At 52.9% G+C, this 27,926-nt stretch overlaps 1 protein-coding gene across 2 annotated transcripts in view; it reads left to right on the top strand.

Annotated features, from left to right (window-relative positions):
* ZMAT4 (zinc finger matrin-type 4) overlaps positions 1 to 27,926 on the top strand; it is a 145,292-nt gene that overhangs the window by 17,197 nt on the left and 100,169 nt on the right. The window contains exons 1-2 of one of the 2 annotated variants that reach the window (XM_019514430.1): positions 10,654 to 10,712; positions 13,100 to 13,201. In XM_019514430.1, the coding sequence (XP_019369975.1) occupies positions 13,100 to 13,201 (102 nt within the window). In that variant the 5' untranslated portion in view covers positions 10,654 to 10,712. Of the gene's footprint in view, positions 1 to 10,653; positions 10,713 to 13,099; positions 13,202 to 27,926 lie in introns of those variants that run through there. The other variant, XM_019514432.1, reaches the window with a different exon arrangement.

The raw sequence follows: 27,926 nt of genomic DNA on the forward strand, positions 1-27,926 counted from the left end.
GCCCTCCTCTCCTGCCCTCCTGCTCCAGCCCCGGCGCAGACACGCGGGGTTTGCAGGCAGGTCCACTGCACGCATGTTCTTGGCAGCGGGCGAGCACCCGCTGGGTGTCGGGTGCGGGCGGCCCGACGGCGGGAGGAGCAGGCGGGGAGGCTGCCGCAGCCTGGCAGCCAGGAGCCCAAAGAGCACGGGCGGCTTTTACAAGACTGTTTATGCTGCTTTTGGAGAGAAACCACCGTTACCCTGGCAACTGCCACATCACATGACAGCCGTCATGAGGCTGGCCCTGATCTACAAAGCACCTTCCTTGCGCGCAGAGCACATCCGTGCGCTTTGGGCCCAGCCCCTCCGAGCGGGCACCTGCACCGCCGGCTGGGCTGCACGGTCAGGAGAGCTGGCACCGCACGCGGGGACACCCTGGCATGAAGGGGCGCGATCGAAGCGGCGGGGATCGCCGGACACGTTGGGTGGCAAAAAGGAAGGGGGAGGACGGGGGAGAAGGACACCGTCAGCCTGGGGTCTGGCTGGTTCCAGTCCTAGGGAGGGCAGTCGTTTGTGGGGTGAGCCGGGGCCTGGTGGGGGGACACCCTCAGCATCGCTGCCTCATTCGGAGCGGCATCGTCTCCCCGGGGCCTACAAGACATCGGTGTCCCTCCGCCCCCCCACCGCCACTTGACAACATCCAGCCACCTCCTAATTAGAGCCCGCCAACTGTCTCAGCCTGGCAGGAGGGTTTATTTTTACTCCTTTCAGTCATCCGGTCGGTTCCTCGTTCTCGTCTGCCCAGACGGCGGGCGCGCCCAGGAGCGGGGCCTGGCTCCGAGGCCCGCGGGCGGGTCTGTGCCCAGCGCGCTCTTGGTGAGCCTCCACCGTGGCACCCGCGAGCCCGCGGCTGGGGCTCCACTGCTGAAGCACGCCCTTTGTCATGGCATATCGGGTGATGAGATTTCAAGCCGGCTCCTCCTGGGGCAACGCATGCTGTGCAGAGGGCTGGGGCGAGGCAGAGACTTTGCTTCGGTCCTTTGCCAGCGGTTCCCGGGGGATGGACGGCCTGTCTGGAGCTGGCACAGCACAGCATTTACCACGCCGGGGCACAGCCCACCATGTCCCTTGTTTTTCCAAGCACATCTGGCTCTGGCTGCCCCCAGAAATGCAGCATGGCTCTTGTTAGCAGCAGCAGCTGCCGCTGCCATGGAGCGAGGCCAAGTATGCAGCTCTGCTCCCTCTACTGTGCCCTGAACATCAGGACTGAGCTCTCCTGCAGTCTCTCTGCCAGCTCCCCAGGCAGGGGGGGCTCCGCTGGGACAAGCCCATCTCGTTGACTGACGTTCTCCGGCCAGGCTGGCAGCTGTCGTGCACCGGGCTCCATCCCTCGTGGCCCCCGGGGCAAATGTCAAACAGAAGCCGGGCAAAAGCAATGAGCTGTGAACAGGCAGAAGCTGGAAAGGGCTTGGCGCGGAGCAGCGTGGTTCTGAGCGCCCCGACAGGAGGGACTGTGCCCCACGTGCATGGCACACGCAGGCCCTGGTGTTTCCGGTCCTGTACCGATAGCAACGGCCGTGTGACCACGTTGCCAGCAGGACCGTAGCTGTCTGGCATGCCGCATGGTCCAGCCTGGCGGCGGGAAGGCTGGTCCTGCCGTTTGGTGCAAGACGGAGCACCCGATGGACCACAGCAGCCAACTGCGTGCCTCCCCGTGCGAACCCTGGGCAGCACCATATGCGGAGGGAAAGGCTCTGCCGGGTGTAGGTGCCCCCTCTCTTTGGAGAGCAGCGTGTTTGAGAGTCCAGCTGGCTGGTTCGCAGACTGCTGACCCGTCAGATCTGGTATCTCGCATCTGGCTGTGAGCTACGCGCTGTGCTTCCAGCTATGCAGGTGCTTGGCATCCTTTCCTGACCCTGGCAGGACCCAGCTGCTGCCCTGCTGCGGGCAACCAGACGACCCTTATCCCTGCTATCATAAAGTTGAGTAAAATAATCATCAAGGGATCGTGCTCCTTGTTGAATGTACATTCAAGTTGAATGGGGAACCTGCGCTGACTTTCAGTAGCCCTTATTGTCCCCGTTAGCTGGACACCCCTTGGGGCTGTCCAATGGGGATGCCATTATACGCTGTTATAAATGCCTATATTCATGCGTACAACGAGACTGTACTGTGATTAACAGCACCCCAGCAATCTCCCTCCTTCCCAAGCCGGCTCCACAGCATTTAACTCGAGGCTCTCGATTGGGGAGGGACGTCCCGGCTGCACGAACACCGTTTCCCTTGCTGGTCTAAATGTACCTGCTTCTAATGTTATCAGCGGCCCCTTCATTCCCAGGCCGTGTGGGGCAGTGAGTCGGGCGGTGCTGACCCGACGTTGCCCCCGTGCATAGCCCGTGTCCCTTGTGTGTGCCGGCCGCGCGGTCCAACTAGTGCCACATATTGCTGCTTCAAGGATGTGGTGCACCCTCCACCCGCTCTGTGGATGCAGGTTTCTCTCCTCCTCTGCCTGCGGGCATTATCCATAGCTAGCGGCTCCAGCCCCTCCTTGGCCGTGCCTGGTATTTATTATTTCCTCCGTTCTTCCATTGCTAAATATAGCTGTGTATTCATAGAAGTAGGTAAAAGGTGAGAAGGGGCATATGGCTGTTTTCCTAAGTCCCCATTTATTAATATCATGGGGAGGCAGAGCTGGCTGACAGCCTGCCTTCCCAGCTGCGCCCACACTCCCTGCGCGGAGAACATGCTCTGCTCATCACTTTCTTCGGGGCTCTCGTGGGCTGATAGGGGCACCTTGCTATTTCTGGCTAGGAGAGGGAAGGGGGTTATCCAGGAACTGCACAAACCCCTGTCTCAGAGATCCTCAGCGAAAGCAGAGGGCAAGTAGGGGGGCTCCTGGGGTCTCTTCTCCCCAGCAAGACCAAGCAGGGGCAGATCTCGGGTCCTGGGGTCCCGGTCTCGTGCCCCCGACAGCAGCCGGTCCCCGAGGCCTGTGCGAGAGCCCGCGGGGATAATTGGCGCCTCACTCAAGGACACATCCTCGTCTCTCCTAATGAGAGAGTGGCTTACACCTGGAAGCAGGAGGTTTGCTACTTCCCCAAACCTCTTGCTGCCAGCAATTAGAAGAGGCTGTGCGTGATGCCCTGGCCCTTTCGGAGCAGTGTTTGGAAAAGACTGCCCTCTCCCTTCTGCTCGTCGAGGGACCAGAGGCTAGACTGCCCACAGAATTGAGTTACCACCGGCCTTCTCCGGAGAAAAAGCCTGCACCAACCCCGCGTGCCTGGGGTGGACCCAGCCGTCCATCCGGCTTAGGAGCCTGGTACAGGAGTGACTTCAAAAGACAGCGCTTTGCCTTTCTTCAGCTGTCGCGTTGTGAGCACCGCGTTTGCACACAGCCGCTGACAGCCCATTAATTATTAGTTCAGGAAGTTTTCTTTTGATTGCAAGACAAATTAAATAGCTGGAGAAAGCAGGCAGCCTCACTCGAGGTGTTAATCCGTGAGAGAGTCGCGGCAACCAAAGAACACAAGTAATTCATAACGCCGACGAAAATCGGTGCCATCCTTCCTGCGTTGCCGCTCCCCTTTGGCTCCCGCACGGGCGCTCCCTTGTCACGTACCCCCGTGGTTAAGCTCGGAGGAGATCTCAAGCCATTAATTCCGGGAAAGGTGCTTAGGGTCCCTCCGAAGAAATTGGATAAGGGACTGCAAAGCGAGGGGCTTTTCCCTCAGCCGGCACAGACGCCGGGACGCAGAACCGCGCGCTTTCTCTTGTTAGTGCTTCTTGTCATTGATCAAACGAGACAAAAAAATCAACCCGTGCAGCAAGTCTAATTACATTGCGTCAAGCAGGTGATCAAACAACAAGCAACTTTAATTATGAGCCTCAGAAGCATGCTGGTGTGACACGGCGCTCTGCCTCCCGAGGCAGGAAACGCCGGCCATGCTTCTGGCATAGGTAATGCTGCCTAGCGGGTCATGCCCTGGTGCGGACAGATCCATGCACCTGCGTGCACCGAGTCCGCGCCACGGCCTGCACTCACGCAGGCAGGCCGTGCTTCCCCTAGTCACGTGTCACGAGCCACGGCCCCCGTGCCACCTCCGTGCAGTGATGCTGCAGCTCGTGGCCCACTAAGCCTCTTCTTCAAGTTCCCAGGGGTGGCACCCGTGAGCAGTGTCACGGAGTGGACGGAGCCCCCTGCTTGGGGGGCAAGTACCCCCATTGCTTTGATTAAATTTGTGCAAAAGTCCCTTTCCACAGGGGGAAGTTCTGCTGGGACATCTCTGCCTGCCGGCCTTTGCTCTGGATTGGAAAAGTACCTCTCCTGGCTACACTCCCCACACCCTCCTCCGTCTCTCCCCTGCACCTAGGGCCCTGTTTGATGGCCTGCAGTGCATTGACGTGAGAAATAAGTTGGGCCTTGAACGTGTCCCTGATGTGAACGTGTGGACTGGCACCCTCTCAAATTTAATGCCTCTTCTTAGCTGGCTTCTTTCTACCATTTGCCAAACCCTGGAATCAGCCCCGTCAAATTGATTTCCATTTAGCTGTTATCGTTCCTAAAACTGCTGAGAAGAATCATAGCCATATGGCACAGGGTATTTAAAATAAAGTCTCTTCTGACACAATTTACCATTCCCAAAGATGCTGAGCTGACACGCAGAGATGATACCGATCGGGGAAAGGGGAAGGTTTAGCACGGCAACGCCAGCAGAAAGGAAAGGGCCGATAAATAATAAATCTCTGTGAAGCAGCAGGAGACAAAATGACCATTGTCTGGGGTGGGCACTGGGCGAAAGAACTGAAGTGGCGGAGACAAAGGAGCTTGAAATATTTAGACCCCGTGGTACCTCCCTCCTAAGCGCTTGCGCTCAGCTGCATGGTTCGTGTTCAGCTGGCAAGAACAGGAGCTGTGTATTAATTCTTCAGCCCCCTGGAAGAAGAGCCCAGAAGATGAGGCAGAGTTTGTATCCCCGTGGGCCTCGGCTTTTGCACGTCTCGGGTGCACGTGCTGGTTTGCAGTAATGTTCCTCCGAGGCTGGTGGCTGGCAGGGAGCAGCGGGAGAGACAATGCCCAGGCTACTTTTTGCCTGATTCGTAACGGCAGACACGCAGGGCTGCAGAATTGCTTAAGGAAGGGATATTTTTAAAATTCAGGTTAGAGCAGCCAAAGACTAGCAGATTCTGGGAAGAGAGAGATTCTTCCAGGCAGAGACTTAAAGTGGAATTAAGTGATTAGAAATAGCTAATTGCTTATGAACTCCCTTTATGACACCAGTGGGTGGAGGAAGTTAATAAAGCTACTGCTTACATTTGACCCACAAAGCCATAACGCAGAGTGCACCTGTGGCAAAAGTAGATGGAGGAAAGCTGGGACCTGCTTTTTCATGGCAGGAACACCGCATTGGGTCGGAGCGTCTAAACAATGAGGCTGTTTTCTTTGTTCTTGGGGTTCATTATCTGCCATGCGCCTTTTGGTGTAGATTAAAGACCTTGTAATTATCCACAGATGCTGTCACTGGGACATCTGCAGTGATGCAGCTACTGAGACAGCATCTTCATGAGGATGATGCAGCCAGCTTTCCCTTGGCTTTCTGCACCATGGCGGGGTCTAGAAAAAGCCCAAATGGTCTCGGGGGAATAGACTCCCAGCCTGCTCGCATGCATGTGTACAGGACCTGGCTTGTAGAGGCCCGCTCCTGTCTGGGCCCTCTGGGCACTGTAGCAGGACAGGACTTGCTGGTACCGTGTTGCAGGCAGAGAACTTCAGGGTGCGATATTCAGAGAGAGGTTTGTTTTAATGGTGTGGAGGATCCCCGAAAGCCGGTGCCCATTAGGCATCTGACTGCCTTGGCCCCATACTGTCCCCGTGCATTGCTCACATTGCAGTCTCTGCCCCCATAGCCTGAAGGAAATGCAGGGCCATATTCTGCCCCAGAAAGTGGCATATTCACGCCCCTGCGGCAGCTCAGTCCTGCCGGGAGTGAGCCGTGGGAGCCGGTCTCGCGAGAACCTGCCACTCTCTTTAGGGATGACGCAAATCGCGTGGCAGGCAGCAGGCGTATGGAGCATGGCCACGTGAAGGGTACAGCCATCTCTGTTTAGCCAGATGTCAAGGGTCCAAGAAACGGCTGGTTGGGAAAGGCTTATTTAAGACCACTGCAGGGCTTCAGGGAGGCGGAGGAGTTATTGGGAATGTGCTTCTAGGAAAGGGGATGCCTTGGTAATCTGTACGGCAGCACTGCATCACGAGCTCTATGAAATGTCCCCATGGTTAGGGGGGAAATGTGGATAATTATCTTTGCTCGACTAGAGCTGGGCTGGCCTGGGTAGAGCAAATCAGCTCTAGCCTGTGGTCCAGGCCAACTTTTTGTGCAGTAGGCTGCTCTGCAATGGATTTGCCCAGAGAGAAAAACAAACGAGACAAAGTGCTTTTTTATTTCGGTGTGGGCCTGGTTGAGACTCCCAGCAAATAATCTGCAGCTCATCAAGCCTCCGCGTTGCACTGTTATTAAGCTGTGAGCGGCGATCGCAGCCTGAATTACTTCCAGCATGTGTTCTGTGGAAAAGGCAAATACGCTTGAAGTGTTATGGCTTGTGCTGACCCTTCCATCTCAATAACACATGGATCTCTGGGTTGTGTTACCCACGGGATGCTGTACCCCCGGAGCAGCCCAGGCTGGCTTGCTGGCATCTCTAGCTCTTTGTAATGTTGGCTTCGTCTGCCAGCAGCTGCTGTCACCCGTCTGGTTGGGGGTTTAATTTAAGAGAACAGACATATGACTCCTTCACTGTATATCTAGGGGAAGAGGGGGCTGGTTTCCAGGTGTCTTTGAAGATCAAAGTGCTGTTCAGCCGCAGAACACAAATTTGTGAATCTGTGAGGCTTTGCATCCAAAGAAACGGTTCTCAGCAGGAGCTGTTAGATGGAGGTTCCTGGGTGGTCCTGCTCTGGGTGCTGTCAGGGCTGGTGCAGGCCATTCTCTTATGGCAGGCCCCATGCGATGCTAAATGCCGATGCATTTTAATGCATTTCGTTACCGTGCAGCAGGGCTCGCTCTCCTCTCTCTCACACCTGCTTTGTCTGCAACCGTTTATACCTGCCCATGGTGTGGCCGGTATAATGGAGAGGAGAACCAGATTCACACCAGTATAATGGAGAGGAGAACCCGGCCTCACACAGCATGGAAGAAATATAGGGGCAAGGAGGAGGAGAGGATCTGACAGTAAATCCTGGCTGGAGCTGGAGTACTGATTGTAACGACCTGCGGGTTGGAACACAAGTTGTAGCGGGGATGCTTTCGAGGGTGATGCCAGAAACCTCCACGTGCTTAGGGGATTTTGCAGCGGCTCCAAACACCCGCTGCCCCTCAGGCAGCAGCACAGAGCACAGGGCACGTCTAATAAAGATCCACGGTGTTGTAGCCCAAATGAAGTCCCTTTATTGTTGCACAGAGCCCTGTGCATGCAGTGCAGTGGCAGCAGATGAGAACCACAGCAAAGAGGGTGTGATTTGAAGCATCGCCCACACAGCAAAGAGAGCAGGCAGCACGGAGGGATGTGTTCGGGTTTCCAGTCAAAGACCCTGGCAGCGGCATGGAAACAGTGGAAGGAAGAGTTGACCATGGACACCAGGGGTAGGCAAAATATGGCCCGGGGGCCAGATCCGGTCTGCCATGCCAATCTCTCCGGCCCGCAGGGCCCCAGAAAATGTAGAAAATTTAATATTTATTTGCTCCTGGCTGCCTGTCAAAGATGACAAGAGCCAGGGGCAGTAGGATCCAGGGGAAGCCAGCAGTAGGACCCAGCAGCAAGACCCCCCCAGCTCTGGCTCCTAACCAGAAGCCCCTGCCTAGCAGAGGCTTCTGGCCTGGGACCGTGGGGCTGTTCCTGCTTTTCTGCACCCAAGAGGGAAATGTGGCCTTCAACAGCTTGCCAAAACCCGTAAGTGGCCCTCCGCCCAAAATAATTGCCTGCCCCTGAACACGCAGCTGACCACATCCCTTTATCACTGTGTGGAGCTCTGTGCCTGAAACAGCCACGAGCATCAATGTGTCTGTGGTCTCAGGTCAGTGCTCAGCACCACAGGAGGCAGGAAGGTAAATTTTGGGTGGAGTCCAGCTGTTTATATTGCAAAGTGAAGCAAATCTGATTTCAGGCTCTTCCAGGGCCAGGCCAGACCCCTCCCAAGGTGCCTGGCACGGTGTTACAGAAGGAGCACCTGTTCGAGTTGGAATTGAGACTCCAGCTTGGAAGGTCCTTGGGGCCAGGTTCTTGCTATAGGGGCGACGAGCAAATTTATGCTCGTGGGACAGGATTAGCTTCACGCTAGGCTCGAAGTTTAGGCTCCCTCGCTCAAGTCCAGATTATTTGCTTTCCTCTTTGGCTACCCGGTGACCTCGGTGTCATCTGGAAGCAAGAACCTGTTCCCTTCTGTCTGGCAGGCTGCATGGGAAGTATTTCTAGCCTGTGAAGAGCCTGGGAGAGTGTCTTGTGTGACTCAGGGCCCAGACAGGGATGACATTTGCCAAGGCCTGGAAAATGCTCCCTGAGACTTCAGGGATGGTAGCTTTAGCTCTCTCAACCGGGGCCGTCACATCCGACTAATCCTCCTAAGCTCTTTTTCCATCCTGCCTCTCCCCGAACTCAGACGTGCGCTCGCCATGCTGTCTGCCTGGATCTGCGTCATGCTACTGAGTGTGCTTGTGTGGTGGACTATAATAGACAAGGACAGAAAAAGGGGAAAAGCCCTCTGCTAACAGACTCCCCTAGTAAGAAGTGAGGCTGGCATTGATGCCACAGTTTCTTGCTGAAGGGGCACACGGCTGGCAATGACTTCTGTTGGGCACGTGCAAAGAGAGCAGTGCTGTCTCTGCAGCGGCTGCCCTAGGTGGAATTCAGCTCTGGACTATTTCTGCTGGATTGATGCGGGACAAGGCAAGGACACTGCATTCCTCCTGTCCGTGTCTGAGATGAGCATTGAAATCTCCTCTCAAAATGCCCAGATTTCTCGTAGCAGCTTTGTGAGAACAATATAGAGAAAGGATGCAGTGGAGTATTTATGTGGCTGTCTCCTTCCAGCAGAGGTAGCAGACACCCTTTGCTGTGGGGTTTATTTATTTATTTTTGGCTCTAAATGGCTGTCGTCGTCAAAAGCTTCCTAATTTCTGTAAGTGCCCAAGCTTCACGTATGACTGGGTCTTCTCCACGCCTTAGTGGCACGACGGAGGCTTTGGTTCTGTTTATTTTCCTCCAGCCTGTAATCTTGCTGTCCCTCACTCTTCCGCCGCTCTGACATCCTGTCTCTATTAAAAAGCAATCATGTGAGAGCAGGCAGTGGAGCCTCTGAGCTGCATCCATAGAGTTTGGGCACTGGGTCCTGTCTCCTCACTGTGCAGACGTGGCATAGGGCTGCTGAGCCCTGGGCACAGGGGCCAGGATGCCCTCTCATAGACCGGAGCCCATCATGTGGATGTAGTTTCACCTGCCTGTATCCGCAGCTGCCTGCTTTGCAGCATTAGGGAGACATGGCTTCTGCTGCTGTTGGTGCTGCAGCTACGGGGCCAGGGTTAAAATCAAATTGTATGCTGGCTCCTCAAGCAGCACCCAGGGACAGAGCAAGAAGCCCATGGACCTGGCGGCATCTGAATGAGAACAGAGCTGGTAGGAGAGACCCCAGGCTTGCTGCTTCAGGAGGTCGGAGCCAATTGGTGTCTCTGTGCTGCTGTTGCAAGCTGAGTGCGCGAGTCATTAGAAGTGAGGCTGGAGCACTGGCCTGGGCAGAGACCGCTGTGGCTATAGCAGGAGGGAAGCCCTGGCACGAAGTATGAGACAGGGGAAAGCATGACCCAGGCCGGAAAGGGCAAAATGCAACCGTGCCTCCAAGACAAGGGCTTGCCTCTGAGCGAGGGCTGGGTAAGACCCTTATATGCGACATGCCAGGCCACCCACTACTACTGCTGGAGACAGGCATGAGCATAAGAGAGTGCCGAGACCATCCCAATTCACGCCAGCCAGGGTTATTCTTCATGGGAGGCCTTGGCCAGGCACAGCACTGGCTTCAGAGCAAACTGGTTGTGCAAGCAGCTTATCCTGCACCCCTCTGGGGAGAGAACAACCCTGTGATGGGGCCTTTCTTCCAGGGCTGCTTCTTGCTGCCTAGGCAGGGAAGGGGGAAGAGGATGCTGGAGCTGATGGGCAGCACCCAGTGCAAATTAGCCCCAGCCCTGCTGGCTAATGCAGCAGGCACTGAGGTGGGGTGGGCTGTGCCAGCCGACAGAAGTCCAGCCATGTATTTCCACCATGGGAACTGTCTTTTGAAGCTCCAGCAGACCCTGCCACAGCCTGCATTGGGCCCAGCTTGCTCCTTGCTACCAGCCAAGCCTAGACAACGGAAGAGTGGCTTGTTTTATTTTTGGTCAATTTTTAAACATGCCTCTTGTGGAGAGGAAGGCCATTTCCTCTTCTCCAGCACTTGCCACCTAACAATTGCAGGTGTTCAGGAATGGTGCCTAATCAGCAAGGCAAGGGTTATTCACTGCTAAGCGGGCCCAGCTGAAGAGCATTAGGTCTCACAAGCTGGTCTGGCCCCGGCAGCCCCGGAACGGGCGTGCTCCAGACAGAATCAAGCTCCTGCAGGTATTAGGGCTCCAGTGGATAGGGTCCCCAAGTCGCACTAGCTTTCAGATGACTTTTGCAGTTGAGTCAGGGACCCAGCAGCACTTCTAGCTGGAGTGAGTGCGTTGCCCCAGGTAGTATCACTCTGGGAGGAAAATGCGTGGCTTAAATTGCCCTGGCATGTTTGCTACAGGATTGGGGGTCCAGCCCTTCTTGTGCTGTTGTATCCGTGTGGTGGACCCCCTTTCCCTGGGAGGGAGCGTGCAGGGTTCTGCTAGGGCCCAGTTGTGTATCCCCTTCCCCTATGCGTGTGGCCACACCTGCCTGTTGCAATGCAGCAGGTACACCACCAGCACTTCATAGCTGGCTAACAAGTGGTACTGAGAGTTGTAGCAATCTCACTTGAGCCTCTCTCTGTCTGCAGCCCAGCAGGATCAATAGATTGGAAGCTGCTGCATAAGCAGAAAGCCGTGGGTTATGTTGCCTCCTCCGGCAATCTGTAATTCCCAATTCCCACCCACCGGGGTCCTGTGCCCATCCTGGAGGGAGCGCAGACCCCAGCCCTGGGCTGTTAACAGGTGTTATGCATGCAGCTGCTTTGCCTGCTGCTCTGGAGGGCACGCTTAGACGTGGAAGGTGAGCTGAGATGAGTCCGTGGAGTGCTATAGACCTAGGACTAGGATCCTTCCTTAGTGATTTACGGGTCGGAGGAAAGCGGTCAGATTTGCTTTGCCTCTGTCTGTTGGACTTGGGGGAGAATTTTGTCTTGCATCTTTAGTCTGCTTTTGAGAGGATCTGCACCTGAATCTTTGGGCTCTTAGAAATGCCTGCTGGGCTTTTGGGAGCAGCTTACAAATGCAGGATTTCTTGCAGAATACCAATGTGGAGTGAAGCTAGGATAGAGAGCAAAAGGTAGGAGCAGATCTTCAAGCTGCAGCAACTAGCTAGTAGAGTAGAGCTGCCTGCCCACAGTCCTTTCTCTGCCTACACTGTCTTGTAGTTTGTTTATTTCTGTGTCGATTATTTCCCATCACAATCAATTAACTCACATAGGTCAGTGCTAGGGGAGCTGAATTAGTTCCCCAGCTTTTACTGCACATAGGTTTGTTATGGCTGACAAACAGAGAAGATGGCTCTTGGCAGGAGTTGGGATGTTTTGATCTGCACTTCATTTTTTTTAGTACACAGATTTTTATATCCTGCCCCTCAAGCTGCTTCTGTTGCTTTGCCTGAGCTCGTGCTCCTGCAAGCCTTGTTCTTCCTGATGCCTCTCTTAGCTCTCCGCTCGGAGCCTGATGTTTGCAATCGCTTCCCTGATGAGGACAATATGTACAATAGCCTTAGCTTCCTGCTAACTCGGACACCCCTGAGTTGCTATTTGTGAGGTTCCTTGCTGGAAATTGCAGGGAGCCCCAAAATATCAAAACTGCTGTTTGGGAGCAACACAGCCTGTTTCCTTCCGTGCCTGACTTTTGAAATGCAGTGAAACGCCTTCAGAGAGTATGCAATATAGAAGCCCTGCTTTGGTTTAAAGGAACATTAGTAAAGAGTTGATAAGGGGTAACAAATGGCTACCAGGTGCTCTAAGCTGGGCGCACAGGTGAATAGCCTGTGTTGTTTATGTGATGGTTTGCACGTGGCATACAGATGTGGACTGCAGCCTAGTTGAGATGGGAGGGGTATGCAGGTGTAATTAATGCACTCAAACGAATGAAACGGAGGTAGAAACCCACAGATATAAAGAAGGGAGGCTAACGGGCCGTTCTTCCACGGAGCCAAGGGTCCCGATCCTGCCCATATGCGGTGGAAGGGACGTTGCTGGTCCTGAGCACTGCTTACCCCTCTGTGCGATGTGCCCTGAGGCATGAAATGGTGGCGGGAGACTGAACCTGGGGCCACGCATGTGGCCGTGATGTCCGGGAGGAGCTACTTCTGCATGTGTGGGCACCGTCAGACCCTCCTTGTGTGTCCAAAGACAAACTGCTTCTGTGAAACAAGTCAGGAAGTTGCAGTTTGGGGCCTCTCTGCAGGCTGAGACACCTCCCGTGCTTCATCCTATCCAGAGCTGTCAACGGTGATGGTGCTTGCTTGCCTTCCCAGTATAATCGATGAGTAAAGGCCCCCAAGGCAGATTGAGACCCTGCTGTATTACAGGTAGTCGTGTCATGGTCCCTGTTCTGGAGGCTGTCTGTAACCTAAAACAAGGCGCAGCCAGTGAGAGTAACAAATGGTAGGAGGGCAGCGGATAGCAAGGCAGTGGGAACAGGAATAAGCACCAACATTTACTTGAGCATGTTGGGATTTGCACACAACAGTGGGACTGCCATGTTTTGTGTTGACTCCCAAAAACATGCAAGAAGCTGCAGTTCCATTGACTTGTAATGAAAACGGTTCAGTTCACTTCGAAGTGTTAGTTTGCTATACCTTTTTCGAAATGTTTCTAGCTAATCATTCCTATTTTTTTTTTCTTAATTCTCTGCTTTATTTGCATGGCTGTAAGCAGATGAAGTCATCTGACATCGACCAGGAACTCTTCACTGAAAGCTATTGCAAAGTCTGCAGTGCTCAGCTGATATCCGAATCTCAGCGGGTGGCTCATTATGAGGTAAAGTCATTTTTGAGACTCGGATTTGGGAATGCGGTTTCACAAAGGTTGCGCTGTATTTGCTGGAGGTCCTCCCCTCTGATGTCATGTCACTATGATTTAGTGCCGGTCCAGAAACCTGGAGTCTGCCCTTCAAAACCTGCAGCATCTTCTTAGACAACAGCAAAAATGGTCCCTGAGCCCCATGCATTCATTTAACCGGGTTAAATGCCAGCAAACCTTCCCCTTGTTTTTGTTTCTCATTGGCATTTTAGGATTTCCGGCAATGCTGCTGCAATGTTTGGGGCATTTGTTTTCCTGCTTGGGTCGACTGTGTTGATACTATGTGAAAAAAATGATCCTTTGTAGGATTATTGAAGGAATCCTTGATAATGAGGCAGTGCACAAAAGGAGGTGCATTTGCAGATCGCTCAGTCACTGATCACCCAGGAGTTCACGGTAGACCACGCGAATTAAAACATAAAAGCAGAGCACTGGTACAGTTTAAACGTGGACTAATTCGTTATTGTTATGCCGTTCTTTAACTCGGTGCTCAGTTTTTCCATAGGGCCCGTGTTACAAAGCCTGCTGTATCTCTCGCCACTGTCCAACCTTGAAGTCAGTTGTGCAGAACATAGAAAAACTAGTTTTAAAAGCAAGGTAGGTGGGGCGGGGGCTCAATTAAGAGTTGAATTAATTCAGCGCAAGTTTTTAGATTAAACGTGGTGCACTATCCATTGCTGAGCAGAAACTGCTAATTGTGCAGAGAATAGATTAGTATTTGTTGAATGTATTTAAGCACTTAAGAGGTAGGCAAGCTATAAACAATTAGGAAGGATATATCATTAGAGACATGTTAGAACAGCAATTAACAGCACTGCACATCTTCCCAACAAAATGAAATGCATTCCTGTTAGAGGGGAGGGAGTCCCCGAGGGACACCCCATCCTGTCATGCTGGCAAAAGGAAAAGACCCCTATGTCCACACTGGGACACGTGCTGTTCAGGCGATAAGAAGCCAACAGTCCTGGAGTTGCTTTGGAAACAGCAGAAGGTGATCGGAAAGGTGAGGTGGCTTGACTAAGTGTAGCCAGGGGTGAGAAATGAAAGCTGGACTCGGATGGGAATAGGGATCGGGAAGGGAAAGGAAAGAGTGCGCACTGCAGAGCTTGGATTATAAAGGGACCTTGGTGACATGCCCGCTCTTATCAGCATGCTTGTATAGGAAGGGGGGGGGAGATATGACTTTACTGAAAACCTCCAGGGGGAAAAGAAATGATTTCTGCCAGGAGCTTGTGAGTGGTTGGGTTTTAATGACTTGGAGAGGGAGAAAACTCGGCTGACGCCATCAGAACTTGTGTCAGTGCCCACAAATCATGGCTTTCCCATGGACTGCTTGGTTGGCCTGAACCTCAGCTCCCATTGGCGCCAGTCTTTCTCTTGCCATGGGTAGGAATGAGAGAGAGAGAGAATTGTCCTACGGTTGCCAGTGGAAACATAGCAGAGGTGCGTGATGTGCAAGGACATCACATTGCATTAATAAATCATGACGACAATAGCATGCAGTTATTTATAAGGCACTTCTCATGCCCTGAGGAACTTGCCAAACCAGTCTTGCCCGGTAAACTCGGAGCGCAGCAGAGATCCCCAGCAGCTGCTGCGAAGAGGAAGGCAGCAGTGCTAGGTCGCGGAAGTGCTGGGAAAGGGAGCCAGATCTCAGGCTAGACACGAGTACGAGTGCCGAATATCGGGGCTGCTGCCTGTGTACCCACCTCCCCTCCTTCCTGTGCAACTGCAGGTGCGAGCCGCATTGTTAATTCAGAGCAGATGTTCTGGAAACGGGGAAAACAACCTGGTTTTGTGTCGTGTATTTCTGGTGCGATGTGTCGTGCCGGCTTGTTGTACCCTGAAAATCCCCAGCAGGCACCGCAGACGGCAGCCCAGCACGTCCTTTATGTAACCGTGCCTGCTGGGCCCCCCGCTTCTTGACGTTTGTGGGCAGACACTGCACTTGGTGCCCTCCTCCTGATGGAGCCAGGCTGGGGCATTACCTGCGAGACGCGAGGGTTGCATTGGAGCAGTGAGCTTCCCTTGCTCCTGTGGCAGGGCCTCATCAGCACCCTCCTCCCCATCCCTTTCAGGGCTTGCTCCCTTCCTCTGGGAGCTGGTATCCAGGTTGTAGCCATATCGCTCTAGTGGCAAAAGCAATCAGGACTCCTGGTAGACGTGGTGTTTTTCTCTCTGTGGCATTCACTCGGGTAGCTCTTGAGCAGACTCGAACTTTGCGGGGAAGTTTTCCAAAGAATCGATGTGCAGCCGAGAAACATCGCTTCTGATCTACATGTGAACGGAAAATCTTTCTGCCGCTGTTGTCTCCTCCTCCCCGATACAAATTGGATATGGTTTCCCGAGACAGGGCCAAATCATTTGTACTGAATAATTTATTCAATGAACTTAGCCTCTTTTTCTACTTGGGCATTGACTGAGCAGCTTTTGATTTTTCCCCAGATCTATTAATCACTAAAAAAAAATATTGGGCAGTAATTTCTGCAAATAATTCTGGCTCTCTGCAGCTGGTCCCCACTCGATTCATTCTGAATGTCGGAGTCCGGGGCTGTGGTGAGTAGTTTCGGTTGGATGCTTGTATCAGGAAGGGTTTCTGTGGCCTGGCTGGATGAGCCACTCTGGCTTGCAGAGAGGTATTTGCTTTTACACCTTCAAAACTCACTTCAAGCGATGAGCGAGCATCCACCGTGGTGGCAGAGGAGAGAATAAAGGGCAGCGGTCTCCAGTTGCAGCGAGAGAAATTAAGGTTGGATATCAGGAAAAACTTTCTCACCAGGAGGGTGAAGCACTGGAACGGGTTACCCAGAGAGGTGGTGGCATCTCCATCCTTGGAAGTTTTTAAGGTCTGGCTTGACAAAGCCCTGGCTGGGATGCTGTTGCTGAGGCTGAGTTTTGCTTGGAGCAGGGGGTTGGACTAGACAGGACCTCCTGAGGTCCCTTCCACCCTCATTTTTTATGAGTTGCTAGTATATTTAACAGCAAGTGGCCCAAGTGAGTGTCCCCCACTCCCGGGGCTGTGGACTCTAGAAACTGCTGCCCCAAAAATGACTTCTCATCATCATTTAAAGTTCTCTGCTTCCTATTAGTAATAAATCAAGGCGGTGACAGTATGACATTTGAGTCAAAAGTACATGTTTTCCTGGGGCACTCCCAATTGGGAACCAAATTTTGAATTCTCCCACCAGAAATGCTGCAAGTGAAAGTTTGGTTTTCTTCCGCCATCAACTACGGCTTGATTTTTGGCGTTTCAGGTTTACGAAGCCCGCGACAATTAATTTCATGCCATCTGTCCTGAATAAACTACGTATTGGCATTTCGTTTCAAAATGTTGCATCAAAGCGAATCGGCCTGTAAACCGGTGTCTGTCTGATTGTTTTGAAGCTTCGCAAAGGACATGGGTGACATCAGGCATTTCAACAACTTTTGCGGTGGCAGGACATTGAGAAGGCCCTTGCCCCCTTGCTTTACCGGTGGCAGGTTCAAGTGTTCCTGGTGTTTTTTGAGCCACGTGCCGTGGGTGACAGGGTAGTCCGTGGTATTTCAGGAATAACTGAGGCAAGCACTTGGATGGGATGGTTGGCATAGGGAAGCTTCTGTAAAGATGTAACGTCTTCATCTAGATGGAGATGTTTCCATGGGCAGACAACTTGGGCTCTGAGATTAAAGCCTACAGCCCCAGGGCCATGTGCTGAAACCTCAGCTCCAGCGTGCATGTAAAATAAGACATTTCTCCAGACAAACTGCAGGGAAATGGCATATGAAACGAGGAGCTTTTTATTTTGCCAAAGCTGAATAGCCCGTTTCAATCAGAAAGAGTTATTGCTGATGTCTCGGGAAGGAGCAGAATGACTTTTTTTAGCACTTCTTTGCCAGGAATGAAAAATAATTTGTTGACAGTTGTGCAAATAATAAGCAGCATTATCTCCAAGGGCAAGTGGAGTGGGAAAATGACAACGGCATCGGTGGGTTTGCCACGTAGCTTCACTTCCAGCCCGACACGCAACAAAACCCCGTCCTCCTTTCACGTCTGTCTCGTACAACTCTCTCCCTCGGCCTGTCCGTGTCTCTGATGCGTGGTTATTGAGCCTCTGCTCTCATCCATGGGAAAATCCACAGTGCCTCCCCATATAACTTCCCTGTTTTCTGGGATGAAGCTATTGAATTCAGGATGCAGTTTGTGAGAGAGTCGATGCGTGCACCTGGATGCAAGGTAGTTATTTCCAGTGCATTGGCATCTACGGAAATGCAAAAATGCCCCCGCGAGCTCCTCAGGCACAGTTGTCAACTGGCATGTGAGGCTGCTTTATAGGTAACAGTAGTTATCTTGCACACAAGCACAAAACGAGAGCCATCTGAGCTGCTGGCGCTGAGAAAGGCGGTGTGTTTGCATGCCACGGTCGTAACCCGGGGGACAGGAGGGGAGGTTTGGGTGGGCAATTGCCCTGCAATACTTATCGGAGAAATCCATACTCCTCCCATTTCTAGCCTTTGTGATAGGGTCTGCCGCTGGAATGAAGTATCCAAATATTGATGCCTAATAAATTCCCTGCTAGGTAACAGCACGGTACACTGCTTTATCTGCTGAGAGTGCTGCATTCGTATTGGCTTTGCTGTTCCCCCCACCTCTCTCCCCCTGGGAGAGAGGCAACGATTGGGTGATGGGATGAAGAAACACCGAAAAGGACAAAGCAGTACAGTCACTGCAGGCATTTGCTGGCTGCATACGGCATGAGGTGACACGAGAGGCAAAGCACAAAGGGAAATACAGAGCCGGGTTCGTGGGGGAGGGAGAGAGGAGTGGTGGAGGAGGCGGGCGCCCTGCCCTCCCCCAGAAGTCGTGAGAGTCGGGTGCGATCTGCAGGGGCGGGGATCAAACGAGTGTGTCAGACGGGCTGGCTCTGTTGTGTGCAGAGTTCAGTCCGGCCTGCCTGACCGTCTGGATGCGCGTCCGGTCCCGCGTCCCGCTGGTCTCTTGGGTGTGCAGGGAGAGGTCCGAGCGTCCCCGTGGGGCAGCCCCCTCCTGCCCTCGAGGAGACTTGGAAAGGGAGCAGTCGGTGAAGTAGCCTGGCTTTCAGTAGCTTCTTCTGAGGGCACCTTGCTCCCCTGGCTCGCTGCTGGGCAGCTGCTCGAAGCAAATGACCTTCTGTTCTGGGCCTGACGGCACAGAAAACTCCGTGTCCTTCGTGCATCCCTTTGCAATGACAGGTCTCGGCTTGGGAGCCGCGGGTGGGACCCGCGCAGGAGCAGGTGAGCGAGGCAGGTGACCTGAGCCTCTGCCCTGCCCGCGCCCCAGGGAGCTGCTTCAGCAGCAAGGACCCAGATCAGCCCTGCGCTGCATCTCCAGTAGATCGCCTCAGGCTCTCGCAGCACCGCTGCATCATTAAACTGGTCAGAGGGACAAAAATTCATTTGCGGGCAAGTCCTGGTAGAAGCCGCCCGATGTATGAGCTGTGTTACAGCCACGCGGCCCTCTTCTCCACCCACTGCGATATGCCCCGAGGACGCTGCTGTGCAACAGGGGGGTGAGGACAAAAAGAGATAATGGAGGGATAACTGGAGCCTGTGGCTTGTCAGAGCGCCCAAGCCAGCTCGGGGGGGGGGGCCCAACCTGAGCCTGAGCCTGGCGACCAGGTGTGGTGTCGGCACAAACAGTCCATTTAGATGGAGGTTTCCTGGCCTGCTCCCCTCCCGGCTGCAGCCCAGAGCAGCTGGGGCTCTCCGAGGCACTCCATCTTTGCAGGACTTCCAGCTCAGCTCCAAGGCAGGTGACCTCGGGGCTAGCCGAGCAAACCTCCGGACATCTTGGAGGGTGTTCAGTCACCGGAGTGACCTTGAAATCCATAGTCTACAGCCGGCCTCCCCCCTTCGGTATATCTGCAGCTCCTCTCCCCTCCTGCTTGCTGTTGATCCCTTCTGGCTCTTGCCGCTTCCACCCGTCGTGCAGCCCTTCCTCCCAGCCGTCTCCATGCTGAGTTGCAGGAGTGTCTTTGGGGAGGGGGTCTGTGCTGTAAATTTAAAATCCCTTTTCTTGAGTTCCCAGCTCTGTGCACAGGGGCACGCAGCCATTACAAAGACGTTCGCATTTACTTTGGAGTTTCTCCTTGAAAAATCCCGCAGTAAAATTACCAGACATGCAAAGTTGCCTTTAGACTTCACACTGAGTTGCATATTCATTAGCGCGTTCGCTCGGGATGCTGCCGCGACCCTTTTCCTCCTCGTAATCTTTATGGCTTCAGGTGCTTGCATAATATTTTACTTTGTGATTTAGACTAAAGGGTAAGTTGGAGCTTTACAACACGAGGCCAGGCCAGCGCGGTTTGCAAGTGCTATTCCTGGCTCCCCTTGCCAGCGAAGCAATGAATAATCCAGTGTTTGCTCTGGAGAAGGAAATGCAGGGGGAGGGGAGGGACGCAAGTTAATTAAAATTCTAATGCTGAATAAACTCGGGAGATCAAATAAAGTGTCATGCCCTTTGGCTGGGTCTCCCAGAGCTGGAGCACGCCCTGAAATGTCTTGAACTGTCATAGACAAGTGCTTCTGGTGAACAGTATTGACAGCCTCATCGATACTCTTTGTCTGTGGCCGGCCTGCCTGGTCCTCAAGTTGATCTGCTGCCAGTTGCACTGTCCATGTGCAGGGAGTTGGGCTTGACAGATCTCTTGTCAACAGGAATAAGAAGCGTTGTTTACTATTGGCACATTGGTGCCTTAAAGATCAGAATGCATGGGCTCAGAAAAGCAATCCCGGATTTGAAATATTAATGCAGCAGAAGAGCACATCCTCTCCCTAGTAGAACGAATGCAGTGCTGGAAGATGCTTCCGTGTCAAAGGAGAGCTCCCAAGTGAGGAGCTGCAGGCTTGAGGATGCACCTGCAAAGTCATTTTTCTCCCTCCACCTGCCTCTTCCCCCCAGTGCCTTGTCTTCCAGTCCGCCGAAGGGAAGATGCAGCCATTTAACACCCCCTGCTTCTCCAGCCTGCCGTGGGCTCATTTCTCTTGGTCTTTTCCCATGTGCTGTCCAAGCAGCCGTTTTTCACTGGCTGATTAAGTTTTTGCTGGTGTGGCTGTGCCAGGCAGGCCTCTTCTCGCACGCTCCACCTGGGCTTTTAGCTTTCCTTTCTTAGGGGAGGATTTATAGCGAAGCAGCAAAGATTGGGGCAACTTTGATCCACAGGAGGGATAAATTATGGATGGTCTAGAGGAGGAGAATGGCACGGCTGAGACGGGTAGATGACAGAGTAAGGTCTGGTATTCTCTGAGCCAGCAGCAGCTGATGTGGGAATATTGATATCTATCTGTTCGCATGTGGGACCTGTTGTCCCTTCTATGTTCACTGCTATTTGCCTGCTATTTGTCTTTGCTTTAGTGAGAGGCAAAAGCTGTAGAGGTGGATGCCCCTGAACATGCATGCCCTGCGCTGTCCTCTTCTGGACTGGCTACAAGGGGCTTGGAGTGGCGGCCCCGAGTCCAGCGAGTTGTACCAGGCTGCTGGTGTCTCTCTGTAGGGTGAACCCTAGCAGCAAGTCCTGGGTTTGGGAAGGAGAAAGCAAACTTCTGGATATGGCGAAAGCTGTTTTTTGTGTTCCTGCTTATGAGAGAAGAAAGCTGCTTCAGTGTCTGTGTGTTTCCGTGCGCATGCACGTGTGCAGACTGAGAATTTAGCTTAAGACTCAATTCTTCCAGCACGGTTTAACAGCTGCCGATTTATAAAAGGTGCCTAGGTAAATATGGCCATGCATGTAAAGAAATATAATAGCCCTGCTGGTTTTTGCTAACGTGGCTACAGCTGTATTTTCCATTTTCTGCATGGAGTACGTCAAGTCAGTGGTGTGGTGTTAACGACTGGTTCCCTCTGCTCTTTAGAAGACTGCTTTGGATGAAACCGGCTCTTTACGAGGCTACGTGTCACCACGTTGTTGTCAACCTTAATGGTCTAGTGTTATTTTTAATGCACTTACAGTGCTAAAATCTATGGCTAAGGAGGCAGCAACAGTGGGATAGATAGTGTCCAATTTTGTTCAGTTCCAGGCCTGGGCTCCCTTCAAATAGTGTCATGCTTCTAGCTGAAAACCCTGAAGCGCTAGACACATCTTTCAGAAAACCAGTGAAAGGCATCAAGGAAGAGGCCCGGAAGTTCACGTCCCACTGATGTTAGCACTGACTGATAAGCCTTGAGCTTTCCCTTGGGGTTGAGGTCCCAGATGTTGGCAGAAAGCAGCATCGGCTACTGTCTGGCAGGGTGACCAGGCCCAGCCACACTGCCTGCACGGGTGTCACATTGAAGCAGAAGTGGCACTAACACACTTGATATATTTGCCACAAATCAGCGTTAAAGGTCAAATAAAACCAGCAAGGCCCTGCCCATGTTTATTTTTTCCATTGCATTTTTTGATGGAGAGGTGTGCACGGATGTATGCACACAGTACATGTGGGCAGCTATAGCTGCGTTAACTCTTCTGATTTGCAGTTTGGGGTCATCCTTGCAATTCTGGTTTCAGCTGTAGCTGAGTCTCCAGGCACTCAACAGAGAACCTCTTCCCTGACCTCCTGCTGCGTTGCAAGTGCTTTAGACGGTGGTATCATCAGAGGGAGTCTCGCATCTTGGCGGGCTCTGTTAGCAGGTGTCTCCAAGTCTGAAGCGGAAGCAAAGCCACCATCAAGCACAGCTTTCCTCAGCACCGATGGGAAACGGTCGAAGACCGATGTATTAGCTTTTGAAGAGGAAAGCATTGGGCAAGGCAGAAAAAAAAGGGGGAGGGAGGGGGTAAGCATAGGGCTACCCCTCTCGCAGGCACCTGTGGCAGCTGCAAAAACTCCTTCCAATGAAGCCGAACTACAAGGTCTGCAGATGTAAAGGTTTTTAAGTGCCGCTGAGATGTCGATGAAGCGCTTGGGTCCAACTGGAGAGTTGGTGGCGGGCGGCCAACAAGCCCAGCAGTTGCTGGGGGGAAGCACCTATTCTGGGGCAGGCTTTTCCTCCCTCTCCAAGTTGTTCCCTTTGTGCTTGGCACCCCCGGAAGAGCACCCTGAATACAGACTGCCATGCAAACCTGTCTGAAGAGCTCGGGTTTGGGATTTTTAGGAGGGCCCGTATTTCCTAATTCGTGGGTTACCCAATCTCGGCTCTCCCGTGCAGCTTTTGAGAGCTCTCCGAGGTGCCCCTGAGCTTCTCTGTGCGCGCTGAGCTCTGCTCCCTGGTACCAGGGCGCTCTGTCTGTGGCCTGGTACCTGGCTACGGCGAGGGCACCAGCAAGTGATGCCAGCCTGGCTCCGGGAGCTGTCAGACTAGTAAAGGCTGTCGCGTGCGGTGCTAATGGCATTGGTCATTTGGTTCATTATAGCTGTTCGTGGTTCTTCCTTGCCAGGGTGGATGTGTCGCCTGTCTGTGTGGTGCTGGGGAGCTTGGGCCTGCGCCAGAGGAAGAAACAACTCGTCTTATGTGGCATGCGGTTTAGGGCTCAGCGACAGATATTGTGTGGCAGCTTTTCTATGCTTATGCTGGAGGCTTTCACGTCCCCACAGTGCAGGTGCAGTGGAGATGGGAAGGCATGCATGTGTCCCCTCCGGGGCTGTGGGGTTTTCAGGTGGCCTTGGCATGAACATGTTCCTGGCACAGAAAGCCCGCGTGCCCCAGGAATCCCCTGGTGCCCAGATGAGAGAGGCAGTGCTGCTGGCTTAGATGTGCTCTTGTGAAGGTGACTGTAGGAAAAACAGCGTTGATTGTAATGAAAGCTGTCAGGTTTGACTGGCTGCCTGGACCATGAGTGATTCCCGAGCAGAGATGGAGCTGCAGATAAAACATTTCCTTGCAAGCCAGCTTCCCAGGGTGCAGCAGGTCAGTGCTTCTCCCTGCCCCTTTGTCTGGCTTAGAGAAGTTTTTCTTTGAAGAGCTGCAGCGTGCCAGGAGGGGGAAGAGCTGCAGGGTTTTGTGAGATGTTCCCGTCAGAACCAGGGAAAGCAGACGGCTCCCGCAAGGCTGTGAGGGTCCTGGTGTGACTTGTGTAGATAGATGTACATAGTGCGGTGCTAGCCTGAAATTAAGAAAAAGGCAGGTATAGATCTACTAACCAAAGTAGATGCATGCATGGATGCATACAATATATATATATATGAATTGGTTTAATAAAAGAGATCAGGTTTACCCCCAAAACCTTGTCTGCCTATGTCCTTAGAGCATCATGGCTACAACCTACATCCTTTAGGGGGTGTATATATTATATGTGCATATGTATCTACTTAGGTTAGTCTACTGTGGGACTTAGAAATATTTTCCCTAGGAGTAAACTCTATTGCAACATGTGGGGTTTACCAGTAGTCTTGTGGGACTTGAAAGCACTTTCCTTAAGGAAAAGATCCCCTTAGAAAGGCGTAAGGTTGACCTGGTGCCTGGATTCAGCTCCCCAGACTACAGATCATCCTGCCATAGGAATGCATTGGGGTGACCTCCATGTTACAGGGGTGTTGCTTTTCCCTACAACCTTTTACCTTGGACTGCTGGATGTGATCTTGAAGAAACCACTGTGATACAAAACCAACGCCATATATAGTTTGTGGATTTGGAGCATCTAGTAGGTAGGTTTCAAAACTGGGACTTGCCAGCTTTTTCGTGGGGGCTGTAGTGATCGGGATCCTTACCGGTGAAAATTTGTTACCAAACACATGAAAGAGAACTCATTCCCGATCAATTTGGCAGGTGGCGCAAAGACCCGGGCAGTCGTCACTGTCTGTCCCGTCGCCGTGAATTGGATAGAGCTTGGATTGAGGTGTTAGCTGTGTAGCACCAGGTGTGTTCAAGGGACCTGACGGGCCTTGGTGCGAATGCTCCCGCTGTGGTTTACTGAGGTGGTGTAAACAGGGGAGAGTGGGAGCCGACAATCTGGATCACGTGGCAACCTCGGCACACCGCTGGCTCCTCCGGACCCTGAGAGTTGTGCAAACACGACTGAGCCTCTAAATAATGAACGTGCTTTTTGTAAAGGGAGGGAGGCATGGTTTTTGTGAAGAATGCATTGACCTGTGGCCCCGTGGGGCCTCGTTCAATTCTTGACACCTCTACCAAGTCCCTGTTTCACCTGGAAATCTCTGATCGATCTCTCTCTCTCTCTCTCTGCCTCAGTTCCCTATCTGCAAAATGGGTATAGCAGTAATAATCCTGCCTTCCCTCTCCTGGCTCTTCCACGCTTTCCTAGGGAGGGATTGTCTGTCGTACTTTGCGTGTGCAGCACTTAGTGTGGCACAGCTCAGCCGCGTGATCTGTACTGAAGCCTCTTGGAGCTGACAGACAATTGACTATAAAGTCTAAATGCAGCGTAAGCCCTTGCGCTGAGGGTGGCAGTAATGACTTTTCACTTCCTGGGCCTGTTTGTGCAGTGTGTCCCCTCGTGCACTCCAGCGAGCCCCCTGTGCGTGCAGGAGCAAGAGGTTTGTAAAGTTTTTCAGGTGTGATGTTGGCAGCGGAGGGGGAGAGCAAGGAGCATAGGGAGAAGGGGGGTGTTGCAGTGAGCAGGGGCAGAAAAAAGGAGATGAGTGAAGCACCAAAGGACAGAGAAATGCGACAGGCAGCAATTACAGCAGCAGAAGCGGTCGATGAAAACCTGGTGAGGTGGGCTGGGGGGGGGTGTGACAGTGAAATGTCCACTGCTAGCACGAGACAAGCCTCCTCTCACTAACAGCATCAGGACTGAGCTGCCTGGAGAAGTGGGGGGATCTCCTTCTTTGGAGGCTTTCAGGAAGAGGGTGGGACAAGCACCGATGCGGCAGGACCCAGCTCCCAGGCCTGCAAGCCACGCAGCAGTCCTCTGCTCCAAACAGCCCAGAAAGAAGTGCCAGAGGGTCCAGGCAAATGACCTCCTGCTCCAGCTTTGTGGCCACTGCCGTTCTGTGCAGAGCTCGAGGCGGGTAGATTGTGCCACGAATAAAAGAGAAAACGTGCGCCGTGCCCCAGGACTCCAGAGTCTCCTTATCTGGGTGAGCAGAGCTGCTCTGCCTAGACCTACCTTAACCCTTATTTTCCAGGTTGTGGTTGCTACTATTATTCCACCAGCGGACGCAATTATGAGGTCTCGCCTTGGAGAGAGCCGTCACTTGCTTTCCGCAAAGCGGTCTGTCGCTGGACTGTGATTTGCACCGCCAGGAGTGGATGCTGGGTTTACAAGGCAAGCTGGGCTCTGCTGTGTCCTTTGGGACCCAGGACCCTCCTGCTGCCGCATACCATTCATTGTATGATCTGCTTATCTGCCCACTTGCTTAGGTGCCCTCATTGCCATGGCAGCAAAGCACTCTCGGCTGCTGGGGAGGGGAAGCAGGCCATTGCCTAGCTCACTTTCAGCACCGGTCCCTTGACCGGCTGCCCCTCCTTTTGCCTGCAAGCTATAAAGCAAGGCCTTTATCTTTTTTTTTCCCCAAGCACTTTCACATGTAAAGTATTTGGTGAAACAAGGGATGTCCCATTTAATCTGAAGCTCCTAAATCAGATAACTGGCTGTCTGTAGGTTCCCTTTTGTCCACGTGCCTGCAGGGCTGGCTGGAGGATGCTGAGTTATCCCAGCGCTGGTGGGCAGACACTGCTTGGTGAATCTTCGTGTATGGCCTTGACTCGAGGATTTTGCGCCGAGCAAGCGATGGAGCACTTGGCATGCGTCACACTTCCCTGGCAGTCATTGCTGTACTCTGGGTGTCTTCACCTCGGTGTTCGCACTCAGCGGTGCGAGGGAAGCTTTTGAATTGGGTTCCTAAATTGGACTTTGAGCTCGGAGGTGCTATAAGCTCTTTGCGGGGCACAGCACGCTGCCAGGAGAGCTGTCAGCAACAGTCCTATCCTCACCTCCTTTAACACTTCCCCTTTCTCACACCTCCAAGCTGGCAACTGCAAGTCGGCTGCACGGAAAGGAAAGAGAACCAGCGTGCAAGCCGGGTGTGGAGGAAAACCACTTCGCTCTCACCATGGGGCGTTAGGATGGTAAATACACATGTAAATGCAGAAAGTACTGGAGGCAAAGTGGGTTGACAGATGCGCGGCCCCATCTCCCCATTCCTGAAAATGAGGCATTCAGTGCATTGCTGCAAAGGGCTAAGGACAGATCTTGAGCACTGAGCAAACCGGCAAAGGCTGCACCAGCCAAGACAGCCACAGCTTGGGTATGCTAGGGTCTTTGCTGATGTGCCATTTAAAATTATGCCTGGACTATATAATCCCCTCTTTTTAGCATGCATAAATAAATCTGGATGAATAAATAGGAATAAATAAAGGTGAGAGGTTGTTTACAGATGGCTAGGGCTTTGGTTGCCTTTTAATGATGATGCTTTGGCATCATTTATTGTGGAACAGCGTGAGCCCTACAGAAAGCAGCACTAAAAATGATTGCTGCTAAAATTGTGCCTTTAAATCTTTAAAAAAAAAAGAAAAAAAATCTTTCTTTATTACATAAGAACTTCGCCAGACAGAAAAGAGTATAGTTAGGTACAGCTAGACGGCAGGGTGTGTGAGGATAAACAGAACAAAAAGAAGGCTCTTTGCACGTGACTGTCTCCAAAGGGCTTGGAAATGCATGTTTTGGAAGGGGTATCGACTGGGCTACGTGGACCTGCAGCTGGATCCAGTCTCCTTGCTGCCAGGCCACTGGGAAGGGCCTGCAGAGCAGAGAGCCCGGGCCCACTGCCATCTCCTGCCTCCAGCTGCACAGTCCATCTGCCATGGGGCCCAGTATAAGAGCGGTCAAAGGGCTGCCAAAAGCCGTGCGAGCCCTTGCGTCGCCTTCCCTGGGCTGCGGATCAGGCCCCAGGTTTCCAAGCGTGCAGATGGCTAATGGCTGAAGCGCCAGGGACGTCTGGATGTGGAACCAGCAAGTTATGGGATTGACTTGCGCTGCTAGGCACACGTAATTCAGATAGATTTGCTTTGCCGTGGCTAATTACCTAATGGCTGGTCTGGCCTTTGGTCACCGACAGCAAAGTTTGGGTTTGGCTCTACTTAACTTGAGCCACATTGGCTATAGGCAAAGCTGGGGTCTGGGAAAATCACATTTTCTCCCACAGTGCAAAAGGAGGAGCTGTGGAAATGATTACCAAATCCTTAGATGCAGGGGTAGCAGTGGACATCGTCTTCCTGGACTTTCGGAAGGCTTTCCACACTGTCTCTCACCCCGTTCTCAGTAAGAAACTGGGGGACTGTGGTGTCGACACGTACACAGTCAGATGTGTCGCCAACTGGCTGGAGGGCCGCACCCAGGGAGCGGTGGTGGATGGGTGTTATTCGACCCGGAGGGACGTGGGCAGCAGGGTCCCCCAGGGCTCGGTCCTCGGGCCCGCACTGTTCAACCTCTTCATCAGTGACTTGGACGAGGGGGTGAAAAGCCCCCTGCTCAAATTTGCCGATGACACTAAGATGTGGGGGGATGTGGGCACGCTAGAAGGGAGGAATAGGCTGCAATCGGACCTAGACAGGTTACAAGGGCGGGCGGATGAGAACAGGATGGGATTCAACACTGACAAGTGCAAGGTGCTGCACCTGGGGAGGAAGAACCGGCACTATACCTACAGGCTGGGGAACTCCCTTCTCATCAGTGCAGAGTCAGAAAAGGATCTTGGAGTCGTCATTGATGCCAAGATGAACATGGGCCGGCAGTGTGGGGACGCAGTCAGGAAGGCCAACCGCACCTTGTCGTGCATCCACAGATGCATC

This window comes from Gavialis gangeticus, unplaced genomic scaffold (genome assembly GCF_001723915.1).
Source record: "Gavialis gangeticus isolate Ggan-Ray unplaced genomic scaffold, GavGan_comp1, whole genome shotgun sequence".
Taxonomy (NCBI): domain Eukaryota; kingdom Metazoa; phylum Chordata; order Crocodylia; family Gavialidae; genus Gavialis; species Gavialis gangeticus.